The following is an 18,693-nucleotide window of genomic DNA, read 5'->3' on the forward strand; positions in this document are numbered from 1 at the left end:
TAGGTTTCCTTTTCTATCTAGGGCTCTACTTGCCTAGCAATTATTCTATATCTAAAGTTACTTTTTCTAATTGGGTTGAGTGTGATCTTCTCAATAGTCTCATTCATATCCAACTGATCAAGATTCACATCCTCATTGAGATTTTACCACTTAGGAGTCTTACCCAACTCAAGAGTGACATCCTTAGTAGGGATTCACCACCGATGAGTCATATTCTTACTGAAGTTTGACTAATGACATAACCTTGACTAGTATTGTCACATCACATGACACCTCAGCCTGACCTAGTCAAGAACTTAGATTCACGTAATTCTATTAAAAAATAAGAGGACTTACACGTCTTAATAGGTAAACTTTTTGTTCAATAGGTCTTATGAGAATTAATGACATTTTTATCGAACACTATTAAAAATGTCACTAATTATTAATTTTTAGTGGCAGTTTGAAAATTTTATCACAAAAAATATCACTAGTTATAAACTTTGACGACGGTTTTAAAAAAATTGTCACAAAAAAACATTATTAACTTTTAATTAGTTTGAAAAATTCATCACAGAAAAAGTCACTAATTATAAGTATTAGCGATAATTTTTAATTTTTAGTGATGCAAAAATTCGTTAAAAAAAAAATTAGCGATAATTTTATTAAGACCACTACTAAAAAAAATATTTTTTTCGACCATTACAAGTTGTCGCAAATAATAAAAAAACAGTCGCAAAAGACCTTTTGCGATGGCCTATGCGACGGCAAATGGGAGTCACGAATGTGGGGGTGGCAAATGCTTTTTGCGACCGCAAAACAGTAGTCACAAACTATTTACGATAGCCTAATCTACTTATGGCGACCAATGTTTTGCCGTCACAAAAAAATTAAAAAAAAATGCCTACAATTTATTAGCGACCATCTTGTTACCGTCGCAAAAAATTATATATAAAAAAAAAACCTACAATGTTTTAACAATCTATATTCGTATATATATATATATATATATATTCAAATATTATATACAATAAATGTAAAGTGATATTTGCAAAAATTCTATTACACATGTATTATTTTCCATCACTTCCCTCATCAAAATTATATTTCTTCAAAAAATAAAAAATAAAATGTGCATACAAAATATAAACTTCTATACATGCAAAACAAATATCCATCAAACCATCCTTAAAAGTATTTATACAAAATACTAATAGATTCAAGTACTAAAAAAAAATAAAAAAATTTCTCAATTTAGCTCTCAATATCACCCATCCAATCATATCAACTACTCCCTCAACACTACCTACAAAAATATACATCAGTATATTAGACATCATTCAAATTATCTTTTCTTGAGCAATAAATACCTATTTGGTTCATTTTAAACAGTCAAACAGTTTAGACCTTCAAGCTTAAATGTTTTTTTTGGGTAAGTTCAAAGCTTAAATGTTATGCAAAGCAAACCACTTGAAAATGTTATATCCTGCAAACAAGAAATAATTCTTCTTGCAAATAACATTTAAGCTTCCTGTACTAGAATATAGATAAGAAGCAAGACTGCCAATGCACACACAAAACCTGTAAACAAGAAATAATTCTTCTTGCAAATAAGAATGTAAGAAAGAAACTAACCATATTCTTCTGCAATTTCATTCCAATCAAGTAAAATTTCCTCCCTCTCAAATCCTCCTCTCCCGCAATTGACAACAGTCTCCACCCAACCTTTGCTTTCAGTTGCTAACCTCCTACAAAGAATCGGGTATTCCTTACCTTTTGGAATGTGTTTAAGCTTTGAAAAATTGTAGTTCAAAAAAATCCAAATGCAACTGAAGATATTAAAATATAATGATGAATGAGGTGTTGATATTATGCTAACTTGCGCTATTTCTTCATATTGTAGTATAATATACATATATGATTTTATTTTTAGAAACTGATCTTAATTCAATCAAGCCTTCTCAATAAATATTCAACTTGAACTTCCTTTGTCAAGGGCATGATCTAGTCCCTATATAGGTCAGCAACCAAGCTTGGTTTTATTTTGCATACCGGATCAGCTCCGTCTTCCTCTACATTATTATTATCAGTCACCTCTTTTCCGTAAGATTTGGCTTTCATCTCTACACTACTCTTTATTGCCTCTTCCACAGTGGGATACGTCAGCAAATCCATTAGTCGAGTCCTGTCCTGCAAAATCACAAGCACCACAATTAACAATATCAAAGTGATCATGACCTGTTTCAGCACACAAGGTTTTGAAAAAGTTATACTAAAGGAATGGATACACTAGGTGCATCTGAAAAATAAAACATAAACTTGTGCTCTAATGGCAGCTTCATATGCATCTGGTGAAGCTCAAAATTTAGCCTCTGCTAAAAATTTACCATAATGAATTCTCTTTGAGAGAGCCTGCAAACAAAGTACAGCAATACATAGAAGGAATAGTTGCAAGTTAGAATGATTGGTTAATCCCCAACACTACGTTAAATGCCATGCTTTGGGATATATAAAAAACATATCGAAAAACGTTATGCTAATATATATATATATATAATTAGTCAGCATATATCTGCAAAAGCAACAAATCCATCAATTACTTTACTTCTATCATGAGAAAGAATGTTGGATCATTAATGTAACTATTGAACACAGTAGGCAGTCACTAATACTCGGCAAATGGATCATTCACTGTTTTACAACGGGGAAAATGTCTTGTCTATAATTCAACGTAGGATATTCAGTTTAGGCTGCTTGCTTTACCATTTGTAGAAAATTAAACATGATGAGCTTCATGGACAAAATCAAATTAAAAACAAATTATCATCTACAAATAGGTGTGTTAAAGCAAGCACAAACTCAGAAGCATTAAAATGCAGCTCACAGTACATTACTGCAGTAAAATCATCTCCTGTTCCAATAATTCACAGTTCAAACTAATCGAGATTAATTATATGTTAAAAATGTATACCTGCAAGCAAATTGTGTCACAGATTGCAGCTGAACCGCAGTTACCATCATCTCCTTCCCTGACTAGTCTTGTAAGAAGATCCCTAAAATACATATGCCATATTTTATTGTTGATATTGATTGCACCAGCGATGGGATGAAGAACCTATTTGAATATATAAAACAAGGGGCTATGTCAGTGATGGCTGGCATAAAAATTTGCAAACACAAACAAGTGCATAGTGAGAAAGAGAGAGTTTAACAATTGTAATAGTTGATACCAAGATTTTACTAAATTAACATCAAGATTACATTCTACACTTGGATTTTATAAAGTTTCATGCATGTAGCAAATCTATGTGGTTGACTTCATCAAATTAAATTGAGCTCAAGAAGTCGTGAACAAGCACCCTCCAAGTTTGCCATCTTCCAATCCAAACTTCATAAATTTGCATGTTACGCATTATGTTACAAGCTATGTCAATCATAATTCTGGCTCAGAGTAAATTAACTAAAACCATTGTATCTATTGTCTTACCTGAGGGTACTGCAGAGGTGGCAGCATTGGATCTGGTAAGTCATCTAGGAAGAAAGGATGCTCATTGGGACTCTTGTATCTTCCAACATGATATGCACTAAAAAATAAATCAGAAACTAGCAATAAAATCATTCTATTTTCCTCCTTTCATAAATTAAGGCATAACATACCCGAGCATGAAGCTTTTCAGTTTCTTTGACCATGAAATCAACCGAGCTGTGGAACCCATCCATGAAGAAAGCATTAGGGTCATATGTGTCAACATTGAAACAATATTGAGCTCTCTCCAGGAGGCTAAATATGATGTTGTCCTCTTGTCGAATTAAAGAATGTCTTATACCCTCTGGAGTAATATGAACATTAAAATGTTTCCAACAGATTGAGTACAACAACTACTATACAGCAAAGTCGAAAAAAATAAAAAGAGAGAATGATTTTGAGCAGCCACTGTTCAGAAAGATGATAACCAAGCGATACACATCTGCTCCATCATATGGATTTCACCAATAAGCAGAGCATTAACAATTGAAAGTAAAATCATATCATATATACAGATAAACAATGGCCTCCAAGTGCCACATAACAATACATCAGTAGTTTAGCATATTTATTTCTTGAAACCATTCTTGTTGCAGGTTTCCAAGTAAAACATTCATAGATGAACAATGGCCTCCAAGTGCCACAGAACAATGCAAATGAAAAGATCAAAAACACTAATATATTCAATCATGAGCATGTCATCAAACAGAAAAAAAGAGATTGACTCATTGAATATAACAGCTATATAAACAATAAAGGATTGGATTGAATAGCTATATAATCTATTCGATTTTGTTATTTATCGAACACTATAAGGTCCGAATCTATTTTCAAGCAAATTATATAAGAGATGACAGAAATTTGGATATAGAAAATACACATTCATCATTTTTGCAGCACAGAACTGAAATCAAATACACAATTAATACAGAAAATACACAATTATTTATTGAACGCTATAAGGGCCGCATCTATAAAAGCTTCGTAAAAAATACACAATTATTTATATCTCCTTGCTCTAACTTTCAAATCCAGATTAGCTAATGTTACACATGCTCCAATCTAACATGACAAAAAATAATAATAATAATTCGAATTCAGAACTGAAATCAAGCAAGTTCATCATTTTCGCAGCACAGAAAATACACAATTAAGAATTGAATGGTTCAGCTTGTACCTGCAGCAGATGAGGAAGGATTGATTCAAACCAAAGCTTCGTCTAAAGGTGACCTGCGGTTGCGACTACAGTGAGTTCAGATGATAAGAAACAAGTGATCGAAGTAGAGAGACAAAGAAGTTGAAATACGCATGAATGATTCGAAGAGACTCACTGAGACGAGCGAGAGAGAGAGAGAGAGAGAGAGAGAGAGAGAGAGTTGATACCGTTGGAGGTCTCTTCTTCAGATGACCATGGTGATCTATAGAGGGAAATCGAGAGAGGGAAATCAGATTCTCTTACTCACACACAATCGAGCGAAATCAGATTTAGGGGAAATGAGAGTCCAGGGGAAATCAGTCTCTGTTAGGGCATAGGTATAATAAAAGGAGGGTGCTATTGCAAATGTTAGTTTTTGCGACGGTCAAATAATCAGTCGCAAAAACATTAGTCGCAAAAAGCCAATTTTCTAGTAGTGGACTTATTTTCAATAAGATTTGATGGGAATTAAATCTAACTATTATGATCTATTAATAGTTCATCCTAAAAAATACATCCCCACAATTGTGTAAGGGTGTTTTATGTGGTGAAATTTTGGATTCAATTACTAATATGCAACGTTAGTTTAAGTCAATATGACTATCAGTCGGACTACTATGTCTCAAGAGATACAAGTCAATTGCAGATTTTTTTTGCAACGGGTCTGAAGGTTTCTTCAACCAAGAAAAGGTTGAATCTCGTTAAAACAAAGCAAGATTACCACCTCTCAGTCTGAATCGTTGTGTAATGTGTAAACACAATGAATATATCAGTGGACGTAAGCAGAGTTTGTTGAACCAGTAAATTTTAATATTTTCTCATGGTGATAATTTTTGTCCAATATTTTTATTTTAACTCCATTAATTAATTAATTTTAATTATTACACCAACAACACCATTAATTCATAGTTGTTGCCTCGACAAATCCTGGGTTGGTCAACTTCAATCTTCTTTAAAAATTCGCTATTTTTTATTTGTCAACACACTCTGGCCTCATTTTTGGTGTAATTTCTGGATCGCTTATGAGTTTTGACTTCTTCTTTTTTTTTTTCTTTCTTTATTTATTCATTTTCGTAATCTGCAAGTTCTAATTAAAAAACTAATAAATAAATTTAAATTTGGAAAGAGGGGATTATAACTAGTTAGGAAATGAACCAGATGGGATTAGATTATGTTTCTGAATTCTATCTCTGCTTTTATTTTTATTTTTTCTTTCACTAGGGTCAGGAATTAGGGTTAAGGGTGGCCACTGTCAGTCGAAACCGATATTTTTAAGATTTTAAAAAAAAATTAATTAGTCAAAGCTTATCGATTCCATAGTCAAGATTGGTGTTTGAATGTTACTAGCAAGATTTTGAAAAGCGGTTGCGGTCGCCGTAACGATAGCGGTGGAGCGGTTGCGGTTGCAGGGTGTAAAGGTCGTAGCGTAATGGTTGCGGTAACCGGAACCGTGAATTTTTTTATTTTTTACGCAATTTGAAAAAAACTTACCAATATGTATATTTTTTTTTACATAATCATATTTATTGGATTTTAAAATAAATATTGATCAATTTTTGTAAATTTTTAAGTACGATCTAATATATTTCATATTTTTAAATCACTATAAGCTGAGTTTTTTAAATTTAATTTTAATAATTAATGACTTTATATTATACACAATCAATCACTAACTATTATAAATAAAATAAACAATGACAAAAGTAAGAGAATAAATAAGAATCTAAATATATATATATATATATATATTAATCAAGCCAAATAGATAATGACCACACTTATTATTATTATTATTATTATTATTATTATTATTATTATTATTATTATTTTCAAACAATATATAGATCGCACACACAAACAAAATAGTTGAGTGATAGTAGCTGAATAGAATAGCATAGGACTTACAGCTTCAATAAATCAATAACATGTTCTTCGTCTTCCCTCTTCTCTCTCTCTATCTCTTAATCCTCCATCTTCCCTTTTTATCTTCCCTCTTCTCTCTCTATCCCTCTTCCCCCATTTTTAGCTTCTTTTTTTTTGTATGTGTTTTTTTGAAAGAAGAAGGTTGGAACCATTACGTATCGGTGCGTAATAGGTCGTTACAACTGTTACGGCATTGTTACAACCGCTACGGTAGCAGCTACGGTAGACACACCTGTGAATCTCAATCACACTACAAAAGCAGCTGTAACGGGTGGCGGTAACCATCACAACCGTTACGTAACGGTTGAAACCGCTTTTTAAAACCTTGGTTACTAGTAACTTCTATATTCTAGTTTTACATATAAAAATATTTAAAAAATAATAAACAAATGAAAGATTTATTAATAAATCATTTTTCAAGTGTTTGTATCACAATTAATCTATAAGATATTCTTGTATTATAATAAGTCCTATTATTTGAACATTTGATCTACTAAATCATAATTCTCATATTTAAGGTATTTTATGAACATTTCTATCCTTATAAATATTTTTTCAACAGTTACAAATTTGGTGATGTGAACATTCATATTTTGCAATGTGAATATTCACATTGACGTGTGAATATTTACATTGACAAATATTCACATTGACATATTAACATTCACATTGATGGTGTGAACAATCACATTGGCGATTTGAACATTCACATTGACGGTATGAACATTCACATCACGGAACATTCGCACTGTAAATGTGAATATTATTAGGGATATTTTGATAACTATGTCACCCATAGAACTTATTGGAATATAAGAAAATAATATGAACTAAATGAAACATAAGTAGGTGAAAATGGATTTATAAAAAAGTGCCCATAACCAAATATGTCAAGATTTATATCGATTTTAAACCAGAAATCAAAACCTAAGTTAATAAAACTAGATGAAATTGACGATTTGGACCAAACTAGATCGATTTACTAGTTTTACCTATTATTTGAAGAAATAATTGTTGAAAAGTCTAAGTTAAGGATGGTATAAGGTATTAGGTCTCGTGAATATTTTCTAAAGAATATTTTGTTTTTAATTTTGCCCCTTAATTTATCTGTTGACTTTTGTTGACTTTCGTTGACTATCTGTTTAAATTTATATCTATATATTCAAATTATTTTCTATTTATTCAAATTTAAATCTATTTATTCAAATTTTTTTATATATCTGTTTAATTGTTTTGACCAATATGTTGAATTGTTTTTATCTGTTGAATTTTTATAATCTACTTTTTCTATCTATTTAGATTAACACCATTCTTAAACTTTCTTTCTATATGTTTCTCTCTCCACATCTATTTTCTCTCTCTATCTATTGAAAAATTTCACTCTTTCTGTTTTATCTGTTGAAATGACTCTTTCTTCTCCATCTCAATACCACCTTACATCTGTCTATTCAAATATTCTTTCTGTTTAAAATTAAGCTTATCTGTTTAAATCTATATGTTCAAATATTTTATCTATGTAAAAAAATTTATCTATTTAATTTTTTTAATTTTTTTCTGTTCAAATTTGTTCAACTATTATTATAGCGATCCCGGGTTTACCTTTGTTGTATAGTGATCCGGACATGTGTCCGTGGATGTTGGTAGTTGTTTATTATCTTGTTTACATCCTTTCTTACTTTGTATTTGAGTTATAGGATGTGTTGAGCGGGTTTGTCACAGGTTGGTTGAGTTTAGAAACCAAAACTAGTTGCCCAGATTTTTGGCCTGTACGCTCGAGCGGAGGTGTTGGCGCTCGAGCGTAGATTACGTCCATCCAGTATCTTGTTGTGCAGTGTTGTACGCTCGAGCGTAGGGTTGGGAGCTCGAGCGGAGTCCTGGTTCTGCAAAAGTGCTGGGCGAGAGCATTCTGCGCTCGAGCGGGAGGTTGGCCGCTCGAGCGGAAGTCTGTGAGTGGCCGCTCGAGCGGGGTGTTTTACGCTCGAGCGGAAGACTGGGTTAAAGTCCCGAATTTGTGACTCTTTAAATCACTTTTTCACTTTCTCTTCTCTCTCTTACTTTTCCAAAAACACCATTGTTGAGTCTCTCACTCTAGACTCTACCTTCTCTCTAGGTTTTGATCTAGTAGGAGTGATTTACTCACCTTTGGCCTTTACAAAAAAGTTGTTGATCGTCGAGGGCTTCATTTTAATCTGAAAATCTCGGGTTTTGGAGCACGTTGGGTTTTGTCGTCTTCTCCTTTGGGACTCCGAATTTGAGGTAGGGATAACCTACTCCTCTCTATGGGTTTTGTCTTTAAATTTTGGTATTTTGAGATGTTGGGCTTGGTTGGGTAATTTTGTGAAAGTTTGGGGCTTTTGTGTAATTTTACAAAGGTTGGGGTTTTATTCATAATAAACCTAGATGCATGTTTGGCATGAAAAACAATGGAATGATTGTTGAATCATTGATGAAAATGGGACCTAAGGGTTGAAATGGTAATTATGGAAAATGGCCTAATTACATTGTTTAATTAATTGGGATAATTAATTGGTAAAAATGAGGAAATGAAATGTTGATTGAATATCCATTTGTGCATTTATTTTCTGTTTTAGAAATAACTGCTTTGGGCTATCGGTGGAGGATAGTCGTGATTGTTGTAGACAATGCATGATGATTAGGTAAACGGAAACTAATCAATGGAATGTGTCATGGAACTTGACGGTTGATAGAATACATTAATTGTGTGTATTGTGTGATTGTATATAGAACCAATGTGTTTATATACGTTATGTGTAGAGGAGGAGATAGGGGATGTACTCCGCGGTTTAGGGGAAGATAGGGGATGTACCTCTAAACCGGATAGGTATTGGGAGGAGATAGGGGATGAACTCCGTAGACAGAGCTCATATGCTTGTCTAGAGAAGTGAAGATAGAGCTCATATGCTTATCTTTGTGAAGTGTGGATACAGCTTGTATGCTTATCTGTGGATATTGTTGATATACATATCTGTTGTAGAGTGTGGATACAGCTTGTATGCTTATCTGTGGATATTGTTGATATACATATCTGTTGAGAATGTGGATATAGCTTTTATGCTTATCTGAATGTGAGATATAGTTTTTATACATATCTGTGGAAATGATGATAGAGCTAGCAAGCTTATCTGTTGAAAAAGGGAAAATGAAAAGTAATTGGGACTTGTAAGTCGTTGACATAAATATGTAATTTATGTGATTGTATCAGTGTTGACCAACTATCAATTGCTAATGTTTTAGTCATTATCCATGGTTGGTTTAGTGTATTTCTGCTGGGCTGTGGCTCACCCTATATGGGAATATCATTTTCAGGTGCAGGAAGCATGCCACCTCCAAGGACATAGCTGGGAGGCTAGTGGCGGGCATAGTTTTGTCGTTTTTCTTATGATGTATTACATGTAATTTCAAGCCAAGGGCTTAATGTGCAAACGAGTTAGAACTCTTTGTTGTAACCAAGTGTTAACTTGGAAAGCTGTAAGCCCGTAGGGCATTTCGTTATGAGGTTAACATGTAATACTTATGTCTTGGAATTCTAATGAATGAAAGGAATGCAGTTAGTTTAAATGAAAATGCATGTCTTATCTGATGGGTTTATTGCTATTATTTTGAGGGCGTTACAACTTGGTATCAGAGCGTACCGGGTTCGAATACTTTGGGTACGTGGGAAGTGATTAGTATCACAATGGGTTTGTCTCGCTTGATAGAGACTTAGATGTAGTATCATATGCTATGTTCTTAAATGCTAACATGCTTATGTGACTATGTGGGTATGGGATTTAATTTCTAGGATGTTGATTGGATCCTTGAGTTTCTGGGAGTCTTGTTGGAAAGGCACTTGATCAATGCTGTTTCTAACCGGAACTCTAGTAACGTCTCGGGACTATCATTATCCGGAAATGAAATTCGTAAGTGCTTATGTGTTTATGTGCTTATGTGGAGTGAATTACAGTGGTCCATGTATTAGGACGTGAGTGTTTAGTTTCGGCACATTTATGAATGTGCTAATGTTCTGTGTTGCCTTTATTAGGATGTCAGGACGAGGAAGAGGTGCTAGGCGTGGTAGACCTGCGAGGCAGGAAGTACCATTACAGGGTGAGATTCCGGCAGTGCAGGAGGGAGTTGGGCAGGCCAATGTGGCCGAGCCAGTGGGTCAGCAGGCTATAGGTGCCTTGGCCAGAGAGATAGTAGGAGCTTTGGGTATTCTTAGAGCTGGGAATCAGGCAGCTGAGGCAGGGCCTTCTTTCTTGAAGAGGGAGTTCTTCCGGTGTAATCCGGACGAGTTTATCGGGGATCCTAAAGAGCCGCTTAAGGCAGATGAATGGCTCGAACAGACAACGAAGACGTTTGAGATGCTTGGCATCGAGGACGGAGCACTGAAAGTGACCTTGGCATCCTTCCAACTGAAGGGAGATGCGGGTCAATGGTGGAAGTACGAGAAAGCTCGTGTTGGTGGTACTTGGGAGGCGTTTGTGAATGCTTTTCAGGAGAGGTTTTTATCAGCAGCAGCTAGGGAGAAGCTGAGGGATCAGTTTAGCCGGCTTAATCAGCAGGGCTTGTCAGTGGCCGAGTTTGAGGCTACTTTTACCAGTCTGTCTAGGTTTGCACCTGAACTGGTGGCGTCTGAGGAACGCCGTTGCTATGAGTTTGAGCGGAAGTTGAGGCGGGGCCTCAAGTTGAGAATTGGTGGGTCTTATATTCGAGAGTATAGACACCTAGTGGACGCTGCAGCTCATATGGAGCTTATGATGCAGGAGGAGGATGAGGGTCAGAGAGGCTCCAAGAGGAGCCAGGATAGTCAGGGTGATGGCAGGAGACAGAAGGGTTTTAACCCTCAGCAGTCTCAGGGTGCAGTCTCTAGATCGACCTTTCCAGTGCCGAGTGTTGGCTCAGGGAGAGGTGGTCAGGGGGATTTCACCTGTTACAAGTGTGGCCAGCTGGGTCACAAGGTTTCTGTTTGCCCGCAGAAGGGTGGGGGTCAGAAAGCTGCTTCTTCTTCAGCTAGACCGCAGAGTCAGAGTTTGGGTAGGGGGCAGCTCTTGACTTGTTATCAGTGTGGACAACCTGGGCACATGAAGAGGTTTTGCCCACAGTTGAGTGCCACTTCGGGAGCGTCTGGTTCTAGGCAGACGCAGGGTTTTCAGCCAGCTCAGTCTGTGCAGGCCTCGAGGGCCAATCCGGGAGCTTCGTCATCCCAGTCTGTGCAGCAGTCTTTTGCTCCGAGAGGTGAGCAGGTAGACCAGGGGCCTACGGGGCGCGTGTATGCTGTTACCGCGCAGGATTTAGTACCAGCTCCATCAGTAGTGAGAGGTACTTTTCTGTTTTGCAACTCAGTTGCTAATGTGTTGATAGACACGGGTGCATCTCATTCTTTTGTATCTGCTGCATTTGCATCTGTTTTGGAATTGGAGTTAGCACAGTTAGCATCTCCTATTTGTGTGGTATCACCGTTGGGTGGTGAGTTGATTCTGAAACAGGGTGTTAGAGGATGTGATATAGAGGTCGCCGACTATAGGCTTCCTTTTCCGTTTGTTGTCATGCCCATGAAGGGTTTTGATGTTATTTTGGGTATGGACTGGTTATCGTCATACCGGGCTGTTATTGATTACTACCGCCAGAGGGTTACATTATGTACCTTGAGCGGGGAGTGGTTCCATTTCTTGGGAGACCGGGTTGGTAGTGTTTTGCCACCGGGGTATGATTCGCGAGGGCGAAGTGAGCTTAGTAGTCTACTTGCCAGTTTTGAGAGTGGTGAGAGTGGTGAGACCCAGGTTGTGTTACCGAGGGTGGTTTGTGAGTATTCGGATGTCTTTCCCGAAGATCTTGTTAGTTTGCCACCTCACCGAGAGATAGAGTTCTCTATTGATTTAGTGCCTGGTACGGCGCCGATTTCTATGGCACCTTACCGTTTTGCTCCAGCAGAGTTGGTTGAGTTGAAAGTTCAGCTCCAGGAATTGCTCGATAAGGGTTTTGTTCGCCCTAGTGTTTCACCGTGGGGAGCACCGGCCCTCTTTGTTAAAAAGAAAGATGGTGCCTTGAGATTGTGTATAGACTACCGGAAGTTGAATCGGGCTACGGTTAAGAATAAGTACCCTATGCCCCGTATAGATTATTTGTTTGACCAGTTGAAGGGTTCCCGTTGTTTCTCTAAGATAGACTTGAGATCGGGTTACCATCAGTTGAGGGTCAGGGAGGAAGATATTCCTAAGACGGCATTCCGTACGCGGTATGGCCATTATGAGTTTCTAGTGATGTCATTCGGACTTACCAATGCACCGGCAGTCTTTATGGACTTGATGAACCGGATTTTCCGGGAGTTCTTAGATCGATTTGTGGTTGTCTTTGTGGACGACATCCTTATTTATTCGTCTTCTGAGGAGGAGCACGAGGCACACTTGAGAGTGGTGCTTGAGTTACTTAGAGTTCATAGGCTGTATGCCAAGTTTGGGAAGTGTGAGTTCTGGCTGGGGAAAGTCAAATTCTTAGGCCACGTGGTATCCGGGAAAGGGGTGTCTGTTGATACATCCAAGGTTGAGGCAGTGCAAGATTGGGCACAGCCTAAGAGTGTGTTTGAGATCCGCAGTTTTCTGGGATTAGCTGGGTATTACCGTCGGTTTGTGAAAGATTTCTCCAGGTTAGCGTCACCGTTGACTAGACTGACTCAGAAGGGAGTCAAGTTTGTGTGGAGTGAGACTTGTGAAAGGTCGTTCCAAGAGTTGAAAGTTAGATTGACCACCGCTCCGGTGTTGATTATTCCGGAGAGAGGGTTGGGTTATGTAGTTTATTGTGATGCTTCACGAGAGGGTTTGGGTTGTGTGTTGATGCAAGAGGGGAAAGTGGTAGCTTATGGCTCACGTCAGTTGAAAATACACGAGAAGAATTACCCCACACACGACCTAGAGTTAGCAGCTGTGATCTTTGCCTTGAAAATCTGGAGGCACTACCTTTATGGTGAGAGGTTCGAGGTATTCTCGGATCACAAGAGTTTGAAGTATCTGTTTACACAGAGAGACTTGAATTTGAGGCAGAGGAGATGGATGGAGTTCATCGAAGACTATGATTTTGAGTTACATTATCATCCGGGAAAGGCCAATGTTGTGGCCGATGCCCTTAGTAGGAAGACCATTAGTGTTGTTGCTAGTATAGCCATCCGGGAATGGGTGATGTTGGGAGCACTTGGCGAGTTTGATTTGCTACTGGGCGAATCTGTTAAGGCTGCGGCCTTGTTTTCTGTTGTTGCGCAGCCTACACTTGTGACTAGAGTGTTAGAGGCACAGAGAGGTGACCTTGAGGTAGAATCCCTCCGAGAGAAGATCTCCAGTGGGAAAGTTGAGAAGGGTTTGACGGTGTATCCCGACCTGAGTGTGAGATACCGAGACCGTTTGTTTGTACCGGAGGCTTGCCGAGAGGAAGTACTCCGAGAGTTTCATCATTCGCGCCTTGCGGTGCATCCGGGAGGTACTAAGATGTATCAGGATTTGAGCCGCCAGTTTTGGTGGCGGGGTATGAAGAGAGATGTGGCTGTTTTCGTATCGAAGTGCCTTACTTGCCAGCAAGTGAAGGCCGAGCATCAGAGGCCAGCGGGTTTGTTGCAACCCTTGCCTATTGCCGAGTGGAAGTGGGAGCATGTCACTATGGACTTCGTTGTAGGTCTTCCGAGGACTCAGCGGGGTAGTGATGCTATTTGGGTGGTTGTAGACCGGTTGACTAAGTCGGCGCACTTTATTCCTATGCGCGTGAGAGATTCGGTGGATCATCTTGCCAATTTGTATATTCGGGACGTAGTGAGATTGCACGGGGTCCCAGTGACGATCGTCTCAGATAGAGATCCTCGTTTTACTGCCAGGTTGTGGCAGAGTTTGCAGAGTGCCTTGGGCACTAAGTTGACCTTTAGTACGGCTTATCATCCTCAGACTGACGGGCAGTCCGAGCGTACTATTCAGATCCTCGAGGATATGCTTCGGGGTTGTGTCCTGGATTTCAGTGGGACGTGGGAGAGGCATTTGCCATTGGTAGAGTTTGCCTACAACAACAGTTTTCAGTCTAGCATCGGTATGGCACCGTTTGAGGCCTTGTATGGCCGACCGTGTAGGTCTCCAGTTTGTTGGGCCGAGGTGGGTGATGCACCTTTGTTGGGTCCGGAGTTGGTTAGGGAGACGACGGAGAAAGTTGAGCTTATCCGTAAGAGGCTTGTTACAGCCCAGAGTCGACAAAAGAGTTATGCCGACCGTAGGAGGAGGCCTTTGGCGTTTGAGGTAGGTGATCATGTCTTTCTGAAGATATCACCTAGGCGAGGCCTGATGAGGTTTGGAAAGAGTGGGAAGTTATCCCCTCGGTTTATGGGTCCTTTTGAGATCCTTGAGAGGATTGGTGAGGTTGCTTATCGGTTAGCCTTACCGCCGCAGTTATCCGGAGTGCATGACGTGTTTCATGTGAGTATGCTTCGGAAGTATGAGCCAGATCCATCACATGTGTTGGATTGGACTGATTTAGAGGTAGATGAGGATGCCTCGTATGAGGAGAGACCGGTTCGGGTCTTGGATAGGCGGGATCAAGTCCTGCGTGGCAAGACCATTCCTTTGGTGAAAGTCTTGTGGAAACATCACGGAGTGGAGGAAGCCACTTGGGAACGTGAGTTGGAAGTCCGAGAGAAATATCCGGACTTGTTTGTTGTTATGTAATCTTATATTTAAATTTTACATTTTGTTGAACTTAAGAGCTTGGATATATGTCTTAAGTTGTGAAACATTGAAAATGTTTTGGCTAGTGGAAGTATGTTTTGGAACTTGCCTCATATGGAAGTTGAAAGTGACATTATATGTGTTAAATATATTGTTGAAATTGGAAGGATAGTGCATAATGTTGATGCATGTTGAAAATACATATGTTGTTTACATATTGTGATATGTCTCTTGTTAAAGGGATGGGATGACCGGTAATGGGTCGAATTGTTGAATGTTAAAATGTAACATTGTTTAAAATGGAGGAAAACTTGTTTTTGAAAACTTGTGTTTAATTTCGGGGACGAAATTCTTTAAGGAGGGGAGGTTATAGCGATCCCGGGTTTACCTTTGTTGTATAGTGATCCGGACATGTGTCCGTGGATGTTGGTAGTTGTTTATTATCTTGTTTACATCCTTTCTTACTTTGTATTTGAGTTATAGGATGTGTTGAGCGGGTTTGTCACAGGTTGGTTGAGTTTAGAAACCAAAACTAGTTGCCCAGATTTTTGGCCTGTACGCTCGAGCGGAGGTGTTGGCGCTCGAGCGTAGATTACGTCCATCCAGTATCTTGTTGTGCAGTGTTGTACGCTCGAGCGTAGGGTTGGGAGCTCGAGCGGAGTCCTGGTTCTGCAAAAGTGCTGGGCGAGAGCATTCTGCGCTCGAGCGGGAGGTTGGCCGCTCGAGCGGAAGTCTGTGAGTGGCCGCTCGAGCGGGGTGTTTTACGCTCGAGTGGAAGACTGGGTTAAAGTCCCGAATTTGTGACTCTTTAAATCACTTTTTCACTTTCTCTTCTCTCTCTTACTTTTCCAAAAACACCATTGTTGAGTCTCTCACTCTAGACTCTACCTTCTCTCTAGGTTTTGATCTAGTAGGAGTGATTTACTCACCTTTGGCCTTTACAAAAAAGTTGTTGATCGTCGAGGGCTTCATTTTAATCTGAAAATCTCGGGTTTTGGAGCACGTTGGGTTTTGTCGTCTTCTCCTTTGGGACTCCGAATTTGAGGTAGGGATAACCTACTCCTCTCTATGGGTTTTGTCTTTAAATTTTGGTATTTTGAGATGTTGGGCTTGGTTGGGTAATTTTGTGAAAGTTTGGGGCTTTTGTGTAATTTTACAAAGGTTGGGGTTTTATTCATAATAAACCTAGATGCATGTTTGGCATGAAAAACAATGGAATGATTGTTGAATCATTGATGAAAATGGGACCTAAGGGTTGAAATGGTAATTATGGAAAATGGCCTAATTACATTGTTTAATTAATTGGGATAATTAATTGGTAAAAATGAGGAAATGAAATGTTGATTGAATATCCATTTGTGCATTTATTTTCTGTTTTAGAAATAACTGCTTTGGGCTATCGGTGGAGGATAGTCGTGATTGTTGTAGACAATGCATGATGATTAGGTAAACGGAAACTAATCAATGGAATGTGTCATGGAACTTGACGGTTGATAGAATACATTAATTGTGTGTATTGTGTGATTGTATATAGAACCAATGTGTTTATATACGTTATGTGTAGAGGAGGAGATAGGGGATGTACTCCGCGGTTTAGGGGAAGATAGGGGATGTACCTCTAAACCGGATAGGTATTGGGAGGAGATAGGGGATGAACTCCGTAGACAGAGCTCATATGCTTGTCTAGAGAAGTGAAGATAGAGCTCATATGCTTATCTTTGTGAAGTGTGGATACAGCTTGTATGCTTATCTGTGGATATTGTTGATATACATATCTGTTGTAGAGTGTGGATACAGCTTGTATGCTTATCTGTGGATATTGTTGATATACATATCTGTTGAGAATGTGGATGTAGCTTTTATGCTTATCTGAATGTGAGATATAGTTTTTATACATATCTGTGGAAATGATGATAGAGCTAGCAAGCTTATCTGTTGAAAAAGGGAAAATGAAAAGTAATTGGGACTTGTAAGTCGTTGACATAAATATGTAATTTATGTGATTGTATCAGTGTTGACCAACTATCAATTGCTAATGTTTTAGTCATTATCCATGGTTGGTTTAGTGTATTTCTGCTGGGCTGTGGCTCACCCTATATGGGAATATCATTTTCAGGTGCAGGAAGCATGCCACCTCCAAGGACATAGCTGGGAGGCTAGTGGCGGGCATAGTTTTGTCGTTTTTCTTATGATGTATTACATGTAATTTCAAGCCAAGGGCTTAATGTGCAAACGAGTTAGAACTCTTTGTTGTAACCAAGTGTTAACTTGGAAAGCTGTAAGCCCGTAGGGCATTTCGTTATGAGGTTAGCATGTAATACTTATGTCTTGGAATTCTAATGAATGAAAGGAATGCAGTTAGTTTAAATGAAAATGCATGTCTTATCTGATGGGTTTATTGCTATTATTTTGAGGGCGTTACAATTATTATCTATTCAGATTTTCAACAGATCTATCCTATTATCTGTTTCTTCATCATCAACATTATCAATAACAACAGATTAGGGGGAAAAAAATCTATTTCATCACTACATATATGTTACAGCATATAGAAAAAAAATATATCTCTCTTCTCTCTTCTTTTCATCTTACTAAACCCCAAAGTCACACATATTGCAATATGTTTTATCATCATCATCATCATTAACCCCAACAACAACAATAATATCATATCTAAACTTATATCTAAAAAATAAATAAAAAGATAGAATCGAGAGAGGGGAAGAGAGAGAGAGAGAGAGAGAGAGAGAGAGAGAGAGAGAGAGAGAGAGAGAGAGAGAGATCTCAGAGGTGGCAATTCAGATTAGAGATGACGAGAGAGAAGAGAGAAAAGAGAAAGGTAGATCAAAGATAAGATTGGCGGCGATGACAACGATGGTGAGAACTAGTTTGGATGGGGTAGGTAAGTTAGTTTTAGCCTTAGTGTCGTGGAACTCCCTTGCCACCGAGTCGTACGCATGCACCGCCTCCTCTGCAGTGTCGAAGGTGTCAAGTTAGATGCGGCTTTTCTTGCCAAGATCTAGGATCTCAGCGGCATACCTTCCCTATGGCCTATTCCTCACACCTCTATAGCGAGTCTCCTTGCTGTTGACAATTCTACCGCCGTTGACAGCGGCGACGGTGGTGGTAGTTTTATCTCTCGAAACCATGTTTTTGCTTTGGAGTTTGGGGAATCGCAACAGGGTTTGAAAGAGCTTGGAGAACCCTAGATGTCTCTCTCTCTCATGGCATCGATCTCTCCGGCATCGACCTACGCCGACGATGCCAATTTCTCATTCACCTATTTAATGGTTTCTAAACCATTTTTCTAATAATCTCCCACCTGAATGAAATGATGAAAAAGTATGCAAGACTCAATGCAGACTCAAAGAGATTTC

The 18,693-nt window shown here is 38.4% G+C and overlaps 1 protein-coding gene across 6 annotated transcripts; it reads right to left on the bottom strand.

Annotated features, from left to right (window-relative positions):
• Window positions 1-1,037: 1,037 nt before the first annotated feature.
• LOC114303310 (chorismate mutase 1, chloroplastic) lies at window positions 1,038-5,134 on the bottom strand. 6 transcript variants are annotated; one of them, XM_082898611.1, is made up of 6 exons: window positions 4,889-5,134; window positions 3,637-3,809; window positions 3,467-3,563; window positions 2,951-3,094; window positions 1,615-2,169; window positions 1,038-1,285 (listed from the first exon to the last, which is right to left on the bottom strand). In XM_082898611.1, the coding sequence occupies exons 2-5, from the start codon at window positions 3,729-3,731 to the stop codon at window positions 1,984-1,986; spliced, it is 522 nt and encodes a 173-aa protein (XP_082754737.1). In that variant the 5' UTR covers window positions 3,732-3,809; window positions 4,889-5,134; the 3' UTR covers window positions 1,038-1,285; window positions 1,615-1,983. The 6 variants fall into 6 exon arrangements, with proteins under 6 accessions (XP_082754737.1, XP_082754739.1, XP_082754740.1 ...); XM_082898613.1 differs by having other exon boundaries at window positions 1,615-1,727; window positions 2,032-2,169; window positions 3,637-5,134; XM_082898614.1 differs by adding an exon at window positions 2,367-2,391 and having other exon boundaries at window positions 3,637-5,134.
• Between the last annotated feature and the right edge of the window lie 13,559 nt (window positions 5,135-18,693).

Source organism: Camellia sinensis, chromosome 12 (assembly GCF_055761805.1).
Source record: "Camellia sinensis isolate YWXY chromosome 12, ASM5576180v1, whole genome shotgun sequence".
Lineage (NCBI taxonomy): Eukaryota > Viridiplantae > Streptophyta > Magnoliopsida > Ericales > Theaceae > Camellia > Camellia sinensis.

Coding starts and splice junctions, on each gene's coding strand:
- LOC114303310 (XM_082898611.1), bottom strand. CDS start 3,731: ATGTTGACACATATGACCCTAATGCTTTCTTCATGGATGGGTTCCACA. Junction 3,564..3,636: donor CTGAAAAGCTTCATGCTCGG/GTATGTTATGCC, acceptor TTTATTTTTTAG/TGCATATCATGTTGGAAGAT. Junction 2,170..2,950: donor GTGACACAATTTGCTTGCAG/GTATACATTTTT, acceptor GTGATTTTGCAG/GACAGGACTCGACTAATGGA.